This window comes from Hyperolius riggenbachi, chromosome 1, assembly GCF_040937935.1.
Source record: "Hyperolius riggenbachi isolate aHypRig1 chromosome 1, aHypRig1.pri, whole genome shotgun sequence".
Taxonomy (NCBI): Eukaryota; Metazoa; Chordata; class Amphibia; order Anura; family Hyperoliidae; genus Hyperolius; species Hyperolius riggenbachi.
The window spans coordinates 148,951,204-148,964,354 of record NC_090646.1 but is presented as its reverse complement, the minus strand read 5'-3'; the positions used below and the strand labels follow the sequence as shown (position 1 = coordinate 148,964,354).

Sequence of the window (13,151 nt, the reverse complement as noted above, 5' to 3'; positions counted from 1 at the left end):
TAAAATATTAGGTGGTACAGTGGCTGGGGGTTTCCATCGCATTTGTGAATATCACACGCCAATACAGCCATGCACCCTAGCGAGCATGTCGGCTTGAGATTTTCCAGCATGTCCGTTTATCACACGCCACCAATTTCTGCCTGAAATTGGTTGAATTGTTGATCGGTCATGCTCTCGGCAGCACCAATTTTTGATTGCCCACCAAGTCCATAGATCTATGGCCACCTTTAGATGCAGAGGGTGAACAGGAATGCCGTGCAACTGTTTAAACGGAAATAAACATTGCCGCCACCCTCCATATCCCTCTCACTTCAGGTTCCCTTTAAATTGTCTCCATTTTGGAATAGTGACTCTACAGGTGGAAAAGGAGAAATATGTAGGATCAGCCACACAATAATGTTCCTAAATGGATAGGTGCCCACTAGCAAGTAACTTTTCCTGCTCATGATTAAAATTAATATATAAGCATATTGCTTTTCACGATAGCCATATGCAGCACTTAGAATTGCTTCAGAGCTTTGCACAACTCACTGGCCGTCTATAGGCTGTTATGTATGTGTAAAATTGGCTAGCTGTATACAGCAACACACTAGAATCACCAAGGCCCAAATGGCAGCGAAAACCTAATACTGAGCACTCCCGCAGGCGGAAGAGTTAAGCTAATGGGCGTGATCTGTCTAACGCTAAGACCCGCCCACAGGCTCGCTACGCCCATATTTCATGTATTCATCCAATCACGATGTGCCGAAGGAACTGCGGGAAAATCTAAACACAATAAAAGCGAGAAAAAAAGGGGGCGTCCAGCCTTATAAGGGAATGGGCGCGCATGCGCAGAACGTCAACTCGGGCCGCCGGGTTCCAAATTGGAATGCGGCCCCAAAGCTAGAGCAGCAGAAGAGACTGAGAGGCAGGAGCAGCGCCGTGAGAGAAGCACCCCAGAACTCCGCCCTCCCTTCTCACCAACCGTGCCGAGGAGTTAGCCGCCCCCCGGATCTGAGGCGCTCCCGGAACTTTGCTGGATGCTCTGCTCATCATTAGAGAATGTTGGGGCAACAACAGCCACCGCCGCCGCCAGCGACCCCGCAAGGCTTCTACTACTCCCCGGGGGCCAGCAGTGCTGGAGCGGGGGAGAGCCAGCTGGTCACCTATGTGGAGGAATACCTGGAGTGCATCGAGGCTCTCCCGCTGGACATCCAGAGGACCATCTCCCTGCTGCGAGAGATCGACACCAAGTACATAGGTGAGCTGCCTGCGGGTGCCCCACACGTGGCCGGGGTCCCCCTCTCTCTCACCCCGGGGGAGCTGCTGTGACAGTGTGCCAGGGGCTGGGGGAGGGGCCAGGAATTGCCATACATGTTGGCATGGTGTAGCTGCGCAGCCTGCCATAGAGAGGAGGCAGGGCAGTGTGTGCTGCTGTGCTCTGCCCGTCTCTGCACTGCTGGGGAGGGTGATGAGTGTGTATCTCTATCTGTGTGTTACACTCCTGATCTCTCCCAGTATCAGCACTATGCTCTGTGGGCTGCTTCCCTGCTGCTCAGCCATATTCTACACTGGAGCTCTGCTGGGACTACAGCTGCCAGCACTGCCTCTATGGCTTGCAGCATGTGCTCTGGGCGGGTCAGGGCTGCTGCATGGGATACTTTTATTGCAGTTAGTGACTTGCAAGCGGAGGAAGGAAAGGGGGGCGCCATCGCTGTGTCGTTATACATTGTATTCTCGGCTGTGCACCGTTTTGCACACTGATGTCTTTACACTGTCACTTACAGAGCCGTCACTTCCGGGGCGCTTCTTTGCCCAGGAAGGCAGCAGAGCAGATCAGTTATGTCACGCCTTTAGTGGGCGGGGTCTGCATACCAGGTCCATAACGTCATGCTCTCATCTGTCACTAACGCCTCGCTTCGCACACTTCGCTGGCCCACCCACTACCATCTAGTTCCGCCCAGTGTGTGGCTATGGCCGCGCCCACTACCCATCCCAATTGCGTCCGCCTATCAGAGCGTACATGACATCTCACTTCCGCTGTGTCTTGTATATGGGAGACGGGGCGGAAGTTAATCGCTCATTACTTGCTTTGGAAATAATATGCGTCGTGTGATATATCAACTTTATTTTGTATTGCTTTGTAGGGATTTATGGTGCAGATTTGTGTACAGGGAGCTTTGCGAGCAGTTCCATCACTCCCTGCCATGCAGAAAGCTGACAGTCATTTACATTCTGTCAGCTTACTTATTGATCCCTCATCGATTTTGTGAATTCCATTGCTTCATTTATTTTATGCTAGGTACACACCATACAATTTTTTTTTGGGCAGATTTACCTGTGAGATCGATTTCCAACGTGTCCGATCTGAATTTTGATTGTTTTTTTTTTTTTTTTTTTTGTCAGATTTTTGATTGAGTTTTGTTCACTTCTATGAATAACAATTGGAAAATTGATCATAAATCGAAAGAAATTCAGACCAGACATGTTGGTAATAATCAATCTGAAAGGTAAATCTGCCAGAAAAATTGTATGGCGTGTACCTAGCATTATGGAGATTATAAACCGCTGCAGGTTTTTTGACTCGCAGTGCACCTTAGTTCATTCACTGCTTCGAAAAAGAGCTTTTTTTTTTTTTGGGTGATGGGTGGTCATGTGCACAGGTGACCCTTGACATTGGCTATTCCTGTTCAGCAGTCTGTCTTGGCCATCTGTTGTAGCTCCTGCTTGCAATAGTACCTGTATTCATCCCCTCCTTTCCACAATCCGAAACGTTATTTGAGAGAGACGAGTAGTATGTTTGTAAATATGGTTTGTTACCTGATTTGGTCAGCAGCATTTGTACCAACTATTGTACTATTACCAGAACAGATCACCGGCTAAGCTTTTTAAGGTACAACTGTAACAAGAGGGATATGGAGGCTGCCATATTTATTTACTTTTAAACAATACCTGTTGCCTGGCAGCCCTGCTGGTCTATTTGGCTGCAGTGCTGTCTGAATTGCACACCTGAAACAAGCATGCAGATAATCTTGTCAGATCTGTCAAACACCTAATCTGCTGCATGCTAGTTCTGGGTCTGTAGCTAAAAGTATTAGAGGCAGAGGATCAGCAGGGCAGCCGGGCAACTTTAAAAGGAAATAAATATGGCAGCCTCCATATGGTTGCAGTTGTTCTTTAAAGGGATACTGTAGGGGGTCGGGGGGAAATGAGCTGAACTTACCCGGGGCTTCTAATGGTCCCCCGCAGACATCCTGTGCCCGCGCAGCCGCTCACCGATGCTCCGGCCCGCCTCCGGTTCACTTCTGGAATTTCTGACTTTAAAGTCTGAAAACCACTGCGCTTGCGTTGCCGTGTCCTCGATCCCGCTGATGTCATCAAGAGCGCACAGCGCAGGCCCAGTATGGTCTGTGTCTGCGCAATACACTCCTGGTGACATCAGCGGGAGCGAGGACACGGCAACACAGGCGCAGTGGTTTTCTGACTTTAAAGTCAGAAATTCCAGAAGTGAACCGGAGGCGGGGCCGGAGCATTGGGGAGTGGCTGCGCCAACACAGGATGTCTGCGGGGGACCATTAGAAGCCCCGGGTAAGTTCAGCTCATTTTCCCCCGACCCCCCCCCCCCCCCTGTTCACACTGCCCACGTTGCGTTACATTGTAACGCAGCGAAGTGCTGCATGCTGTGCGTTCTCCAGACTATTTGCACATGCTCAGTCATGTTGGGGAGGAGGGGAGAGCGGCCGGGCACATGGCTAATTAATATTCACTGCACTCAGTGATGTGCAGTGTTTACTTCCTGGAGCAGCCACTCGGTCTAGCGATTGGCCGGGTGGGACCACGTGATGCCGCATGCGTCCAAGAGTAGGCATCACGGATGCTAGAGTGAGCTGCACAGCGTGGCTCACTCCGACGTCCACACCAGAGAGCACCAGGCGTTGCGTTAGTGGCACGTTATGTGCCCTATAACGTCCCCTAAACGCAACGTCCTGGTGTATAACTAGCCTTAAGCAAGTTTGATGGCAGATTCTATGAAGAAAACTGCTTTATCATGGAGAATAGTAACATAAAGGGACTGGGCAGTTAATTTACCTCAGAAAGCGTTAGGTGAATATGTTTGTTTTCAGAAACCGTATATTGTACATACATTTTGGTGTTCCTTCCCATGTTAAATTTAGAGGGATAGTAAGCCTGTGGCATAGCTGCAAATCGTGTTTCCATAGCAACATTTTGGGGCTCCCTGTCACTATGACTGCTATGCTGTTCCCGGTAGTGAGTATACTTTGTCATGCAGATATTTGTTTATTTTGGCTACGAATAGGCAGGTTTCCTGGGTGGGTACTGGCGCAGTAATAATTTACAGAGGTAGAGTTGGGGCAAGGTATATTTTACGTCTGTCACTTTCTTCCCACAGCTCTTTGTATATTGCAGCTCAAATATCTTTTTCAGAAACTGAGCAATAGTTGGAATCCCAGCAGTGCTCCTTTGGACTCTGGAACAGTTGCAGTATGGTAACCCTTGCTGTGCCCTTCTTTGGAATCGCACTTGTCCACACATTTTCCGTACATGTATGTCTATTGGTAGTTTGAGAGGTAATCCGATATACAGGCACACAGGTTCCAGATCAAGTACAGTAGAATCTCGATCTAGTAAACGCCGTCCTCGGGTTCCAGCAAATACATCTCTATAAATATACATTGTATGACCAATTCTGATATAGTAAACTACTGTATAATGTGTAACCCTAGAGCTTTGACAATTCACCTGACCTGGATTCTCTGTGCCTATAGTTTGGATGATCTCCTAAAGCCTTTTACACGCTGAGGCGATTCTTTGCTCGGCAGGGATTGGTACTTGATCTTTTGGGCAACAGTGAAGTGCTGATGCTGTACAGATGCATAATTTGCCTTCAGGCTAGCAACGTGTCTGTTGCTATGGAGAGGAGCGACTGAATAGCTCTCTGTGTGCCGTGCTCGGGGATCACTAGAATCTGGCATGCCAGATGTTTATTAGGCGGGCGACCGCTGTACACATGCTGGTTTCTTTCAAGATCTCTGCAGTTTTTTTTTTTATTATTTATTTATTTTTTATAGGCTGCCGCAGCTAAGTTCAATCCAGCGTGTGTATGTAGCTTAAAACACACTGATAGACCACACATGTGGTCCGTCAAGCAGCTAAGTACACAGTCTAGATAAAACTCGTTGCCTATGAACATGTGACGTCTGCAAACAAAGTGGTGTGCAGCAATTGTGCAATGCTGCACACTGTAGTTTGTGTATGTCACATCGGTAGCAGCAGTGATGGTCATGCATGGCGTATGGAGATCATACAGACAATTTGTGAACCATACTGTATTTGTATACACATTCTCACATGTGTAAGCAATAAAAGTGCATGTAATTGCGATATCTCAAATATCCCTGCGCACTAACATACAAAGTACAGATAGATATACAATATCAACTGTGCTAAAATGACACGCCAGGTGTCACAAACTGTCAAAAAAAAAAGTGCATGGTCAAACGCTAAAATCAATCAACAGTCGTTGGAAAGCAGTGGAAATGACAGCCAATTCTTGTACAATCAACTAAAATTTTCCACCCTGCTTGATCGATTATTTTGATTTTTAAGCCTAATATCGATCACATTTCTAACAGCCAACAGTGTATTTGCTTCATCCTCTATTTTATTCAGGATACAAATTTAGAGTCAGATTGATAAGTGTATGGTTAGAAATGGGTTCTTTTCACAGCCAGCAATATCTCATATTTTGGCTACAAGAACTATTTTACGCTGACATTTTCAATTCTTCGAGTTTATTTGGTATTGGCAATTTACTAACCTGTTTAAAATGTGCATGACAAAAGGTGGCCACACACCATACAGTTTTTTAAATATCTGTTCAATTCAAGAATTACAATCAGTCAGAAAAACTGATTGCAACATTTCAAAAATATGACCAATGTACCACACATGTTAAATTTTTCCCAAGCTATGATAAAATGATTAGAAATTGTGAGAATTGCTAGGGTGTGTATATTCATTGACAATATAATATACAATCTTTAGAAAAATTGAAGAAAACAAATCCAGCATTCCAGATTGATAAAAATCAACAAACTGGAAATCCCATGGATTTCAACTCAGGAGGAAGTGTTTGTAGTCACGTGACCGCAGCTTGGAACGCAGCGTGGGAGGCGCCGTGGGACGGATCAAAGAAGACACATGCTGGGTAAGTTTAACCCCCCTCGCCCACCCGCTCAGCTGCAGTAATTAGGAGGATGAAATCCGAATGAAACCCATTCGGACTTCATCCGTTTTGAATCCGTCGCTCATCCCTGTCCGCAAGCCTTTTCAAGTGAGCGCTATCCAGCATGCAGGAAATCGATCAAAAAGACGATCAGATGGCCATGCTGCACAACAGATTTGATTATTATGATGTAATCTGTGAGTTATCGATGCTGCAAATTGAGTAAAGTATAGGTGCCACACCAACTGCCATAGCTCTGAATGTTCGTATAGGAGATTAGCTAAATGGAGAAAATGTTTGTCATGTATGATGACTGATGTTTCTCATTCTTCTGTATCTACAGAGGCACTGAAGGAAGTTGATGAAGTGTCAGAGAAGCACGCGAATGAAAGCGATCCCCAGCAAAAGAAGCGTTTGCTACAGCAACTTCAGAGGGCTCTGATTGTGACTCAGGAGCTGGGTGATGATAAAATCCAGTTGGTTACACAGGTGCTGGAGTCTGTAGAAAATAGGACTAAGCAGATTGATGCTCTATGCAAAGGTTTCTTTGAATCAGAGGAGAGTGAAAAACCCACAGAAAAAGCCAAAGCTGATTCCAATACAGCAGAGCGCTCAACCCGGAGACCTCGCAGACCGCGAAATAGCGAGAGTCGGGATATGTGCCACATAGCCAACGGGACAGACGATGGTGAGGAACCACCCAAAGAAAAGAAGCCCAAGTCCTCCTCCAAGAAGAAGAAACGAACCAAAGCCAAGCAGGAGAGGGAGGTGTCCCCAATTCCATTTGTTGTTGATCCCAATGAGCCAACATACTGCTTGTGCAATCAGGTGTCCTATGGGGAGATGATAGGATGTGACAATGAGGAATGCACCATAGAGTGGTTCCACTTCTCCTGTGTTGGACTGACTTACAAACCAAAGGGCAAATGGTACTGTCCTGACTGCAGAGGGGACAATGAGAAAACCATGAACAAAAACACAGAAAAGACAAAAAGGGACCGAAGGTCAAGATAATAGAGGGATTTTTTTTTTTTAAAGGATTACTTGTATAGTTTTTGGGGGATTTTTTTTTTTTTTTTTTTTTTTTTTTTTTTTATTTTTATTTTTTTTTTTTTTTGTATGTGGAAACTAAGTTTTAGGTAACTACCATTTTTAATAGTATTGCAATATTAAAAACTGATATGGCTGTAGCTATTCTCACAACAAGAGCATTTCTTTTTAGATTATACTAACCTATCAAAGAACACATTTACATTAAAAGCAGCAGCCTTACTGAGTTTGTTTTCTTGTTTTGCTTATTTACATGCCAAATTGCTTGTTATTTAATAGAATACTCTGTACAGCACCATGGAATAAGTTGGCACTTTATACATCTATATATATAATAGACTAAGTGCCTCAACCTTCAAACAAGAAGAAGTACTTTGCATGAGAAAATTTATGCGTGCTCAATCACCAAGTTTAAGGCCTCTTTTCCACGGACTGTTGAGCTGTGTGCTCAGCAAGCAGTTGCCAGGCAGCAGTGAGCAGATACCAGGCAGCAACAAGCAGTTACCAGGCAGCAGCAAGCAGTTATCAGTCAGCAGTGAGCAGATACCAGGCAGCAACAAGCAGTTACCAGGCAGCAGTGAGCAGATACCAGGCAGCAGCAAGCAGTTACCAGGCAGCAGCGAGCAGTTACCAGGCAGCAGTGAGCAGATACCAGGCAGCAGTGAGCAGATACCAGGCAGCAGTGAGCAGATACCAGGCAGCAGTGAGCAGATACCAGGCAGCAGTGAGCAGATACCAGGCAGCAGTGAGCAGATACCAGGCAGCAGTGAGCAGATACCAGGCAGCAGTGAGCAGATACCAGGCAGCAGTGAGCAGATACCAGGCAGCAGTGAGCAGATACCAGGCAGCAGTGAGCAGATACCAGGCAGCAGTGAGCAGATACCAGGCAGCAGTGAGCAGATACCAGGCAGCAGTGAGCAGATACCAGGCAGCAGTGAGCAGATACCAGGCAGCAGTGAGCAGATACCAGGCAGCAGTGAGCAGATACCAGGCAGCAGCGAGCAGATACCAGGCAGCAGCGAGCAGATACCAGGCAGCAGCGAGCAGATACCAGGCAGCAGCGAGCAGTTACCAGGCAGCAGCGAGCAGTTACCAGGCAGCAGCGAGCAGTTACCAGGCAGCAGCGAGCAGTTACCAGGCAGCAGCGAGCAGTTACCAGGCAGCAGCGAGCAGTTACCAGGCAGCAGCGAGCAGTTACCAGGCAGCAGCGAGCAGTTACCAGGCAGCAGCGAGCAGTTACCAGGCAGCAGCGAGCAGTTACCAGGCAGCAGCGAGCAGTTACCAGGCAGCAGCGAGCAGTTACCAGGCAGCAGCGAGCAGTTACCAGGCAGCAGCGAGCAGTTACCAGGCAGCAGCGAGCAGTTACCAGGCAGCAGCGAGCAGTTACCAGGCAGCAGCGAGCAGTTACCAGGCAGCAGCGAGCAGTTACCAGGCAGCAGCGAGCAGTTACCAGGCAGCAGCGAGCAGTTACCAGGCAGCAGCGAGCAGTTACCAGGCAGCAGCGAGCAGTTACCAGGCAGCAGCGAGCAGTTACCAGGCAGCAGCGAGCAGTTACCAGGCAGCAGCGAGCAGTTACCAGGCAGCAGCGAGCAGTTACCAGGCAGCAGCGAGCAGTTACCAGGCAGCAGCGAGCAGTTACCAGGCAGCAGCGAGCAGTTACCAGGCAGCAGCGAGCAGTTACCAGGCAGCAGCGAGCAGTTACCAGGCAGCAGCGAGCAGTTACCAGGCAGCAGCGAGCAGTTACCAGGCAGCAGCGAGCAGTTACCAGGCAGCAGCGAGCAGTTACCAGGCAGCAGCGAGCAGTTACCAGGCAGCAGCGAGCAGTTACCAGGCAGCAGCGAGCAGTTACCAGGCAGCAGCGAGCAGTTACCAGGCAGCAGCGAGCAGTTACCAGGCAGCAGCGAGCAGTTACCAGGCAGCAGCGAGCAGTTACCAGGCAGCAGCGAGCAGTTACCAGGCAGCAGCGAGCAGTTACCAGGCAGCAGCGAGCAGTTACCAGGCAGCAGCGAGCAGTTACCAGGCAGCAGCGAGCAGTTACCAGGCAGCAGCGAGCAGTTACCAGGCAGCAGCGAGCAGTTACCAGGCAGCAGCGAGCAGTTACCAGGCAGCAGCGAGCAGTTACCAGGCAGCAGCGAGCAGTTGTGAGAGTTTGAGAGCCATATCACTGCCTATTCACAGTCCATGGAAAAGAGGCCTTACCCTAGCAAGTCTGACATTGCAAATCTGGCCTAATTGGCTATTCATGAGGCAATGCTCATGCAAATGCATGCACAAACCAATACCACAAAGCAGTCACCCTGCTACATGCTACATTAGCACTATCCGGCTTAGTGCACACCAGAGCGGTTCGGCAGCGTTTTGCGATCCACTTGCGGCTGCGGATACGCATGGGTAATGTATTTCAATGGGCTGGTGCACACCAGAGCGGGAGGCGTTTTGCTGAAACGCATACTCCCGAGGTGAGGCATTTTTTGGATTGCGGAGGCGTTTCTGCCTCCAATGTAAAGTATAGGAAAAACGCAAACCGCTCTGAAAAACGGCAGTTCAGAGCGGTTTTGCAGCCGTTTTTGTTACAGAAGCTGTTCAGTAACAGCTTTACTGTAACAATATATGAAATCTACTACACCAAAAACGCTTTACAAAACCGCAAAATGCTAGGTGAAATGCTACAGAAAAATAAGAAAAAGCGTTTCAAAATCTGCTAGCATTTTGCGGATCTGCTAGCAGTTTTTGGTGTGCTCCAGGCCTCCAGGAGCGCCACGGGGAGGATTCCCAATGCCCCCTTTTCATACAACTTCGGGGACCGCAGGGTCCCAGGCTCTCTCACTGCCTGGAAACCACAGCGGCACCCCGGAGGGGGAGGCTGGGTGGCGTGGACGACCCCCCCCCAAGTGTGGCCAGCGCCAGGGAGAGCCGTCTGCACCCACCTCCCAATATTAAAAACAGGCACTTACCTTAACGTCCATTGCGTTCTGCTACATGCGCATTAATTTGGGGGCACCACATGAGAAAGGAGAGAAGCATGGGTCACCCCGAGCTTTAGAGCTCAGGGCTGGCTCACATACAGCACTTCGGGGAGGGGGGGGGGGAGGACCGGCGCACTCACTCCAGGGTTCACACCACCAGAGCAAGCCATCCACCACCTGCCTCCAAAGGATACAAACTGCACAAAATGCTTTCCATGAGAAAATTAATGCGCATGTAGCAGAACCCAATGGACGTTAAGGTAAGTGGCTGTTTTTAATATTAGGAGGTGGGTGCGGACGGCTCTCCCCAGCGCTTGCCACGCTTGGGGGGGGGGGGGGGGCGGCTGCGCCACCCAGCCTCCCACTCCGAGGTGCCGCTGTCATTCCCAGGCAGCGAGAGAGCACTTTGCAGTATTGGTTTTTTTACCCTGCATAGTTTGGCATGCGAAAGCAGATGCATATTTGCATGAGCATTGCCTCATGAATAGCCAATTAGGCCGGATTTGCAAAGCCAGACTTGCTAGGGTTAAACTTGGTGTTTGAGCACGCATATATTTTCTCATGGAAAGCCTACTTCTTCTTGCTTCAAGGTTGAGGCACGTACTCTATAAGATAGATAGATGCGGCGTATGCTACGACGCGGGTTGGCTAGTCAATAATATTAGAATGCAGGTACAGCACTGTACAGCAAGGCCGTATTGGAGAGTATGAAAAAAAACACAGCTGATGCACTGTTTGTTTCCATGTCACAGCTACAGGCTTGGCATCTTGCAAAACTATGGGGCAATATTGAGGATGAATGTGGGAACCAGTTGCAGTCCTGTATGTGTGTGCTGGCAATCTTGCTAATCTCTTTGGTTGCAGTAGTATCTGAAACAAGCATGCCGCTTATTCCTGTCATATTTTTGTCAGAAACATCTGATCTGCATATTTGTTTTGGGTCACTGGCTATTTCTTCTATCCTATAAGTTCCTATACCTGTTGTAATGTGCTGTGTCTAACTGCAGCCTTTTCTAGTTGCACAGTGGCTGTATTATCTCTGCTATATGATCTAATCTTCTCTCCTCTGTCGGGCTGGAATGTGCTGTGCTGCTTGTGACTGGATAGAAGCTATACACACCCTCTTCAGGCCTCCTGCACACTCTGTATGACTCACACTGAGCTACTCTCAGCGTGTCATTTGCTATGTCTTTTGTTTGTAAGCACTGCATAAAAATGGCAATTACAAGCCAGGATTGCAGCAGGGAGTGGCAGAAACAGCACAGAGGGGCCCAGGAGAACATAATGAATAGAATGGTATGCTTTTTTCATTGTAAGAATTTTAGAGTACAGATTCTTTTTAAGGCAGTGGTCCTCAAACTAAGGCCCGTGGGCCGAATGTGGCCCCCTGAGGCTTTCTTTTACCGGCCCCCACACACAAAATGTATTACTTATAGATGCGGTCAACTACATCTTTAAATATTGGTGGTCCGCATATAGAATAGCAGTGCTGGCACCACCCATCCACGTGGAAGCCAGAAAGCAGTAATTCGCTGGTTTCCAATCAAATTCCACAACAGGTGACACTGCTGTCTAATTGGACTGCAGGTTGTCACCTGGGTATGCTTCACTGTCTGGCCCGCAAAGACTTCTACATTTTATGTATACTCCGCCCCCAGCAGTCCGAAGTATGTTGACCCGGCCCTTGACCCAAAACGTTTGGGGACCCCTAGCTTACGGTATTGTAGGCAGTGGTTCAGCAGGTCAGCCAGGCAATGTGCACTGTTTAAACGGAATGAAGTATGTCAGCCTCCATATGTCTCATCTTAGGTTCTCTTTAAAGTGGTCTGAAATACCAGGGCTGTCATTCCCGTTAGCTTCTTCAACCAACTTTTAAATCACTTCTGATTTACTGTAAATGGGAACCCAAGGTGAGTGGGATATGGAGGCTGCCATATTTATTTCCATTAAAACCACACCAGTTGCCTGGCAGTCCTCCTGATCCTGTGTCTCTAATACTTTTAGCCATAGACCCTGATTAAGCATGCAGCAGATCAGGTACTCTCACTCAGCTTTTACAGGATTAGCCATATGCTGGTTCCTGGGTTTTGACTCAGACACTACTTATGCCAGAACAGGGTGGCCAGGCAACTGGCATTCTTTACAAGTAAATAAATATAGAAGCCTTCATATCCTTCTCACCTCGGGATCCCTTTAAAGTTTAAGGCATCCATATAGAGAACATCTTTATGTAATGTGGTAATTCTGTAACCTGCTTAGACACAGCTGTTCTTGTGAGCATGCTTACATCAGTGCAGCTGCCAGTCCTGCATCACTTTCTTTACTTGACAAACGTTTCTTTTCCTGTCAAAATGTAGTTTAACCATTTCTGTGTTTTTTGTTTGGGTTTTTATTTAATGAGATTCTGTTAATGTATCATTTTGTAACCACAATTTTGACGAATTCTACTTCTGGGGGTCCTGAATTTCCACATGAAACTGGAGTACTCTTCATATAGTCACACCAATTTAAAGTAGGTGATCCTATCCATTATCTATTTAGATAAGTTAGTGGGGAATGATTACTGCACATATTTTGTTGCTCAACAGCTCAAGGAGTATGATTTGTTTCTAAACGTACCCATACACTTAAACAAATTCCTGCCGATTTATACAGTATACTTGATCACTGTGAATTGAAATCTACGTCTTAGTTTGATGGCTGTCTGGCTGCTATGGTGTAGATTTCAATTCCCTGCCGCTGCGCGCATCCGTTGTTTTCGTCGCCGATGAATCCCCTCCGTAGCTCACTCGGCTCTGAAGTATCAATGACTTAAGAGTTCCTGTTAGTGGGTCAGGAGCCGATTTCATTGGCTCCTGGCCCTGTCTTTCAATGTAAGCAACTCCCATTGGCTTACATTGAAAGACAGG

General features: G+C 47.7%; 2 protein-coding genes across 4 annotated transcripts in view; one reads left to right on the top strand and one right to left on the bottom strand.

Annotated features, from left to right (window-relative positions):
• Nucleotides 1–1,925, bottom strand: part of LOC137568123 (cytochrome P450 3A29-like) — a 55,202-nt gene extending 53,277 nt beyond the window's left edge. For 2 of the 3 annotated variants that reach the window (XM_068278734.1, XM_068278738.1), the window contains exon 1: nt 1,162–1,290. The gene's annotated coding sequence lies outside the window, so the exon portion shown is untranslated. Of the gene's footprint in view, nt 1–1,161; nt 1,291–1,764 lie in introns of those variants that run through there. The other variant, XM_068278733.1, reaches the window with a different exon arrangement.
• On the top strand, nt 811–7,283 carry ING2 (inhibitor of growth family member 2). The gene is made up of 2 exons (XM_068278741.1): nt 811–1,240; nt 6,570–7,283. Exons 1-2 carry the CDS (start codon nt 1,042–1,044, stop codon nt 7,238–7,240), a joined length of 870 nt encoding a protein of 289 aa, XP_068134842.1. The 5' UTR covers nt 811–1,041; the 3' UTR covers nt 7,241–7,283.
• The last annotated feature ends 5,868 nt before the right edge of the window (nt 7,284–13,151 follow it).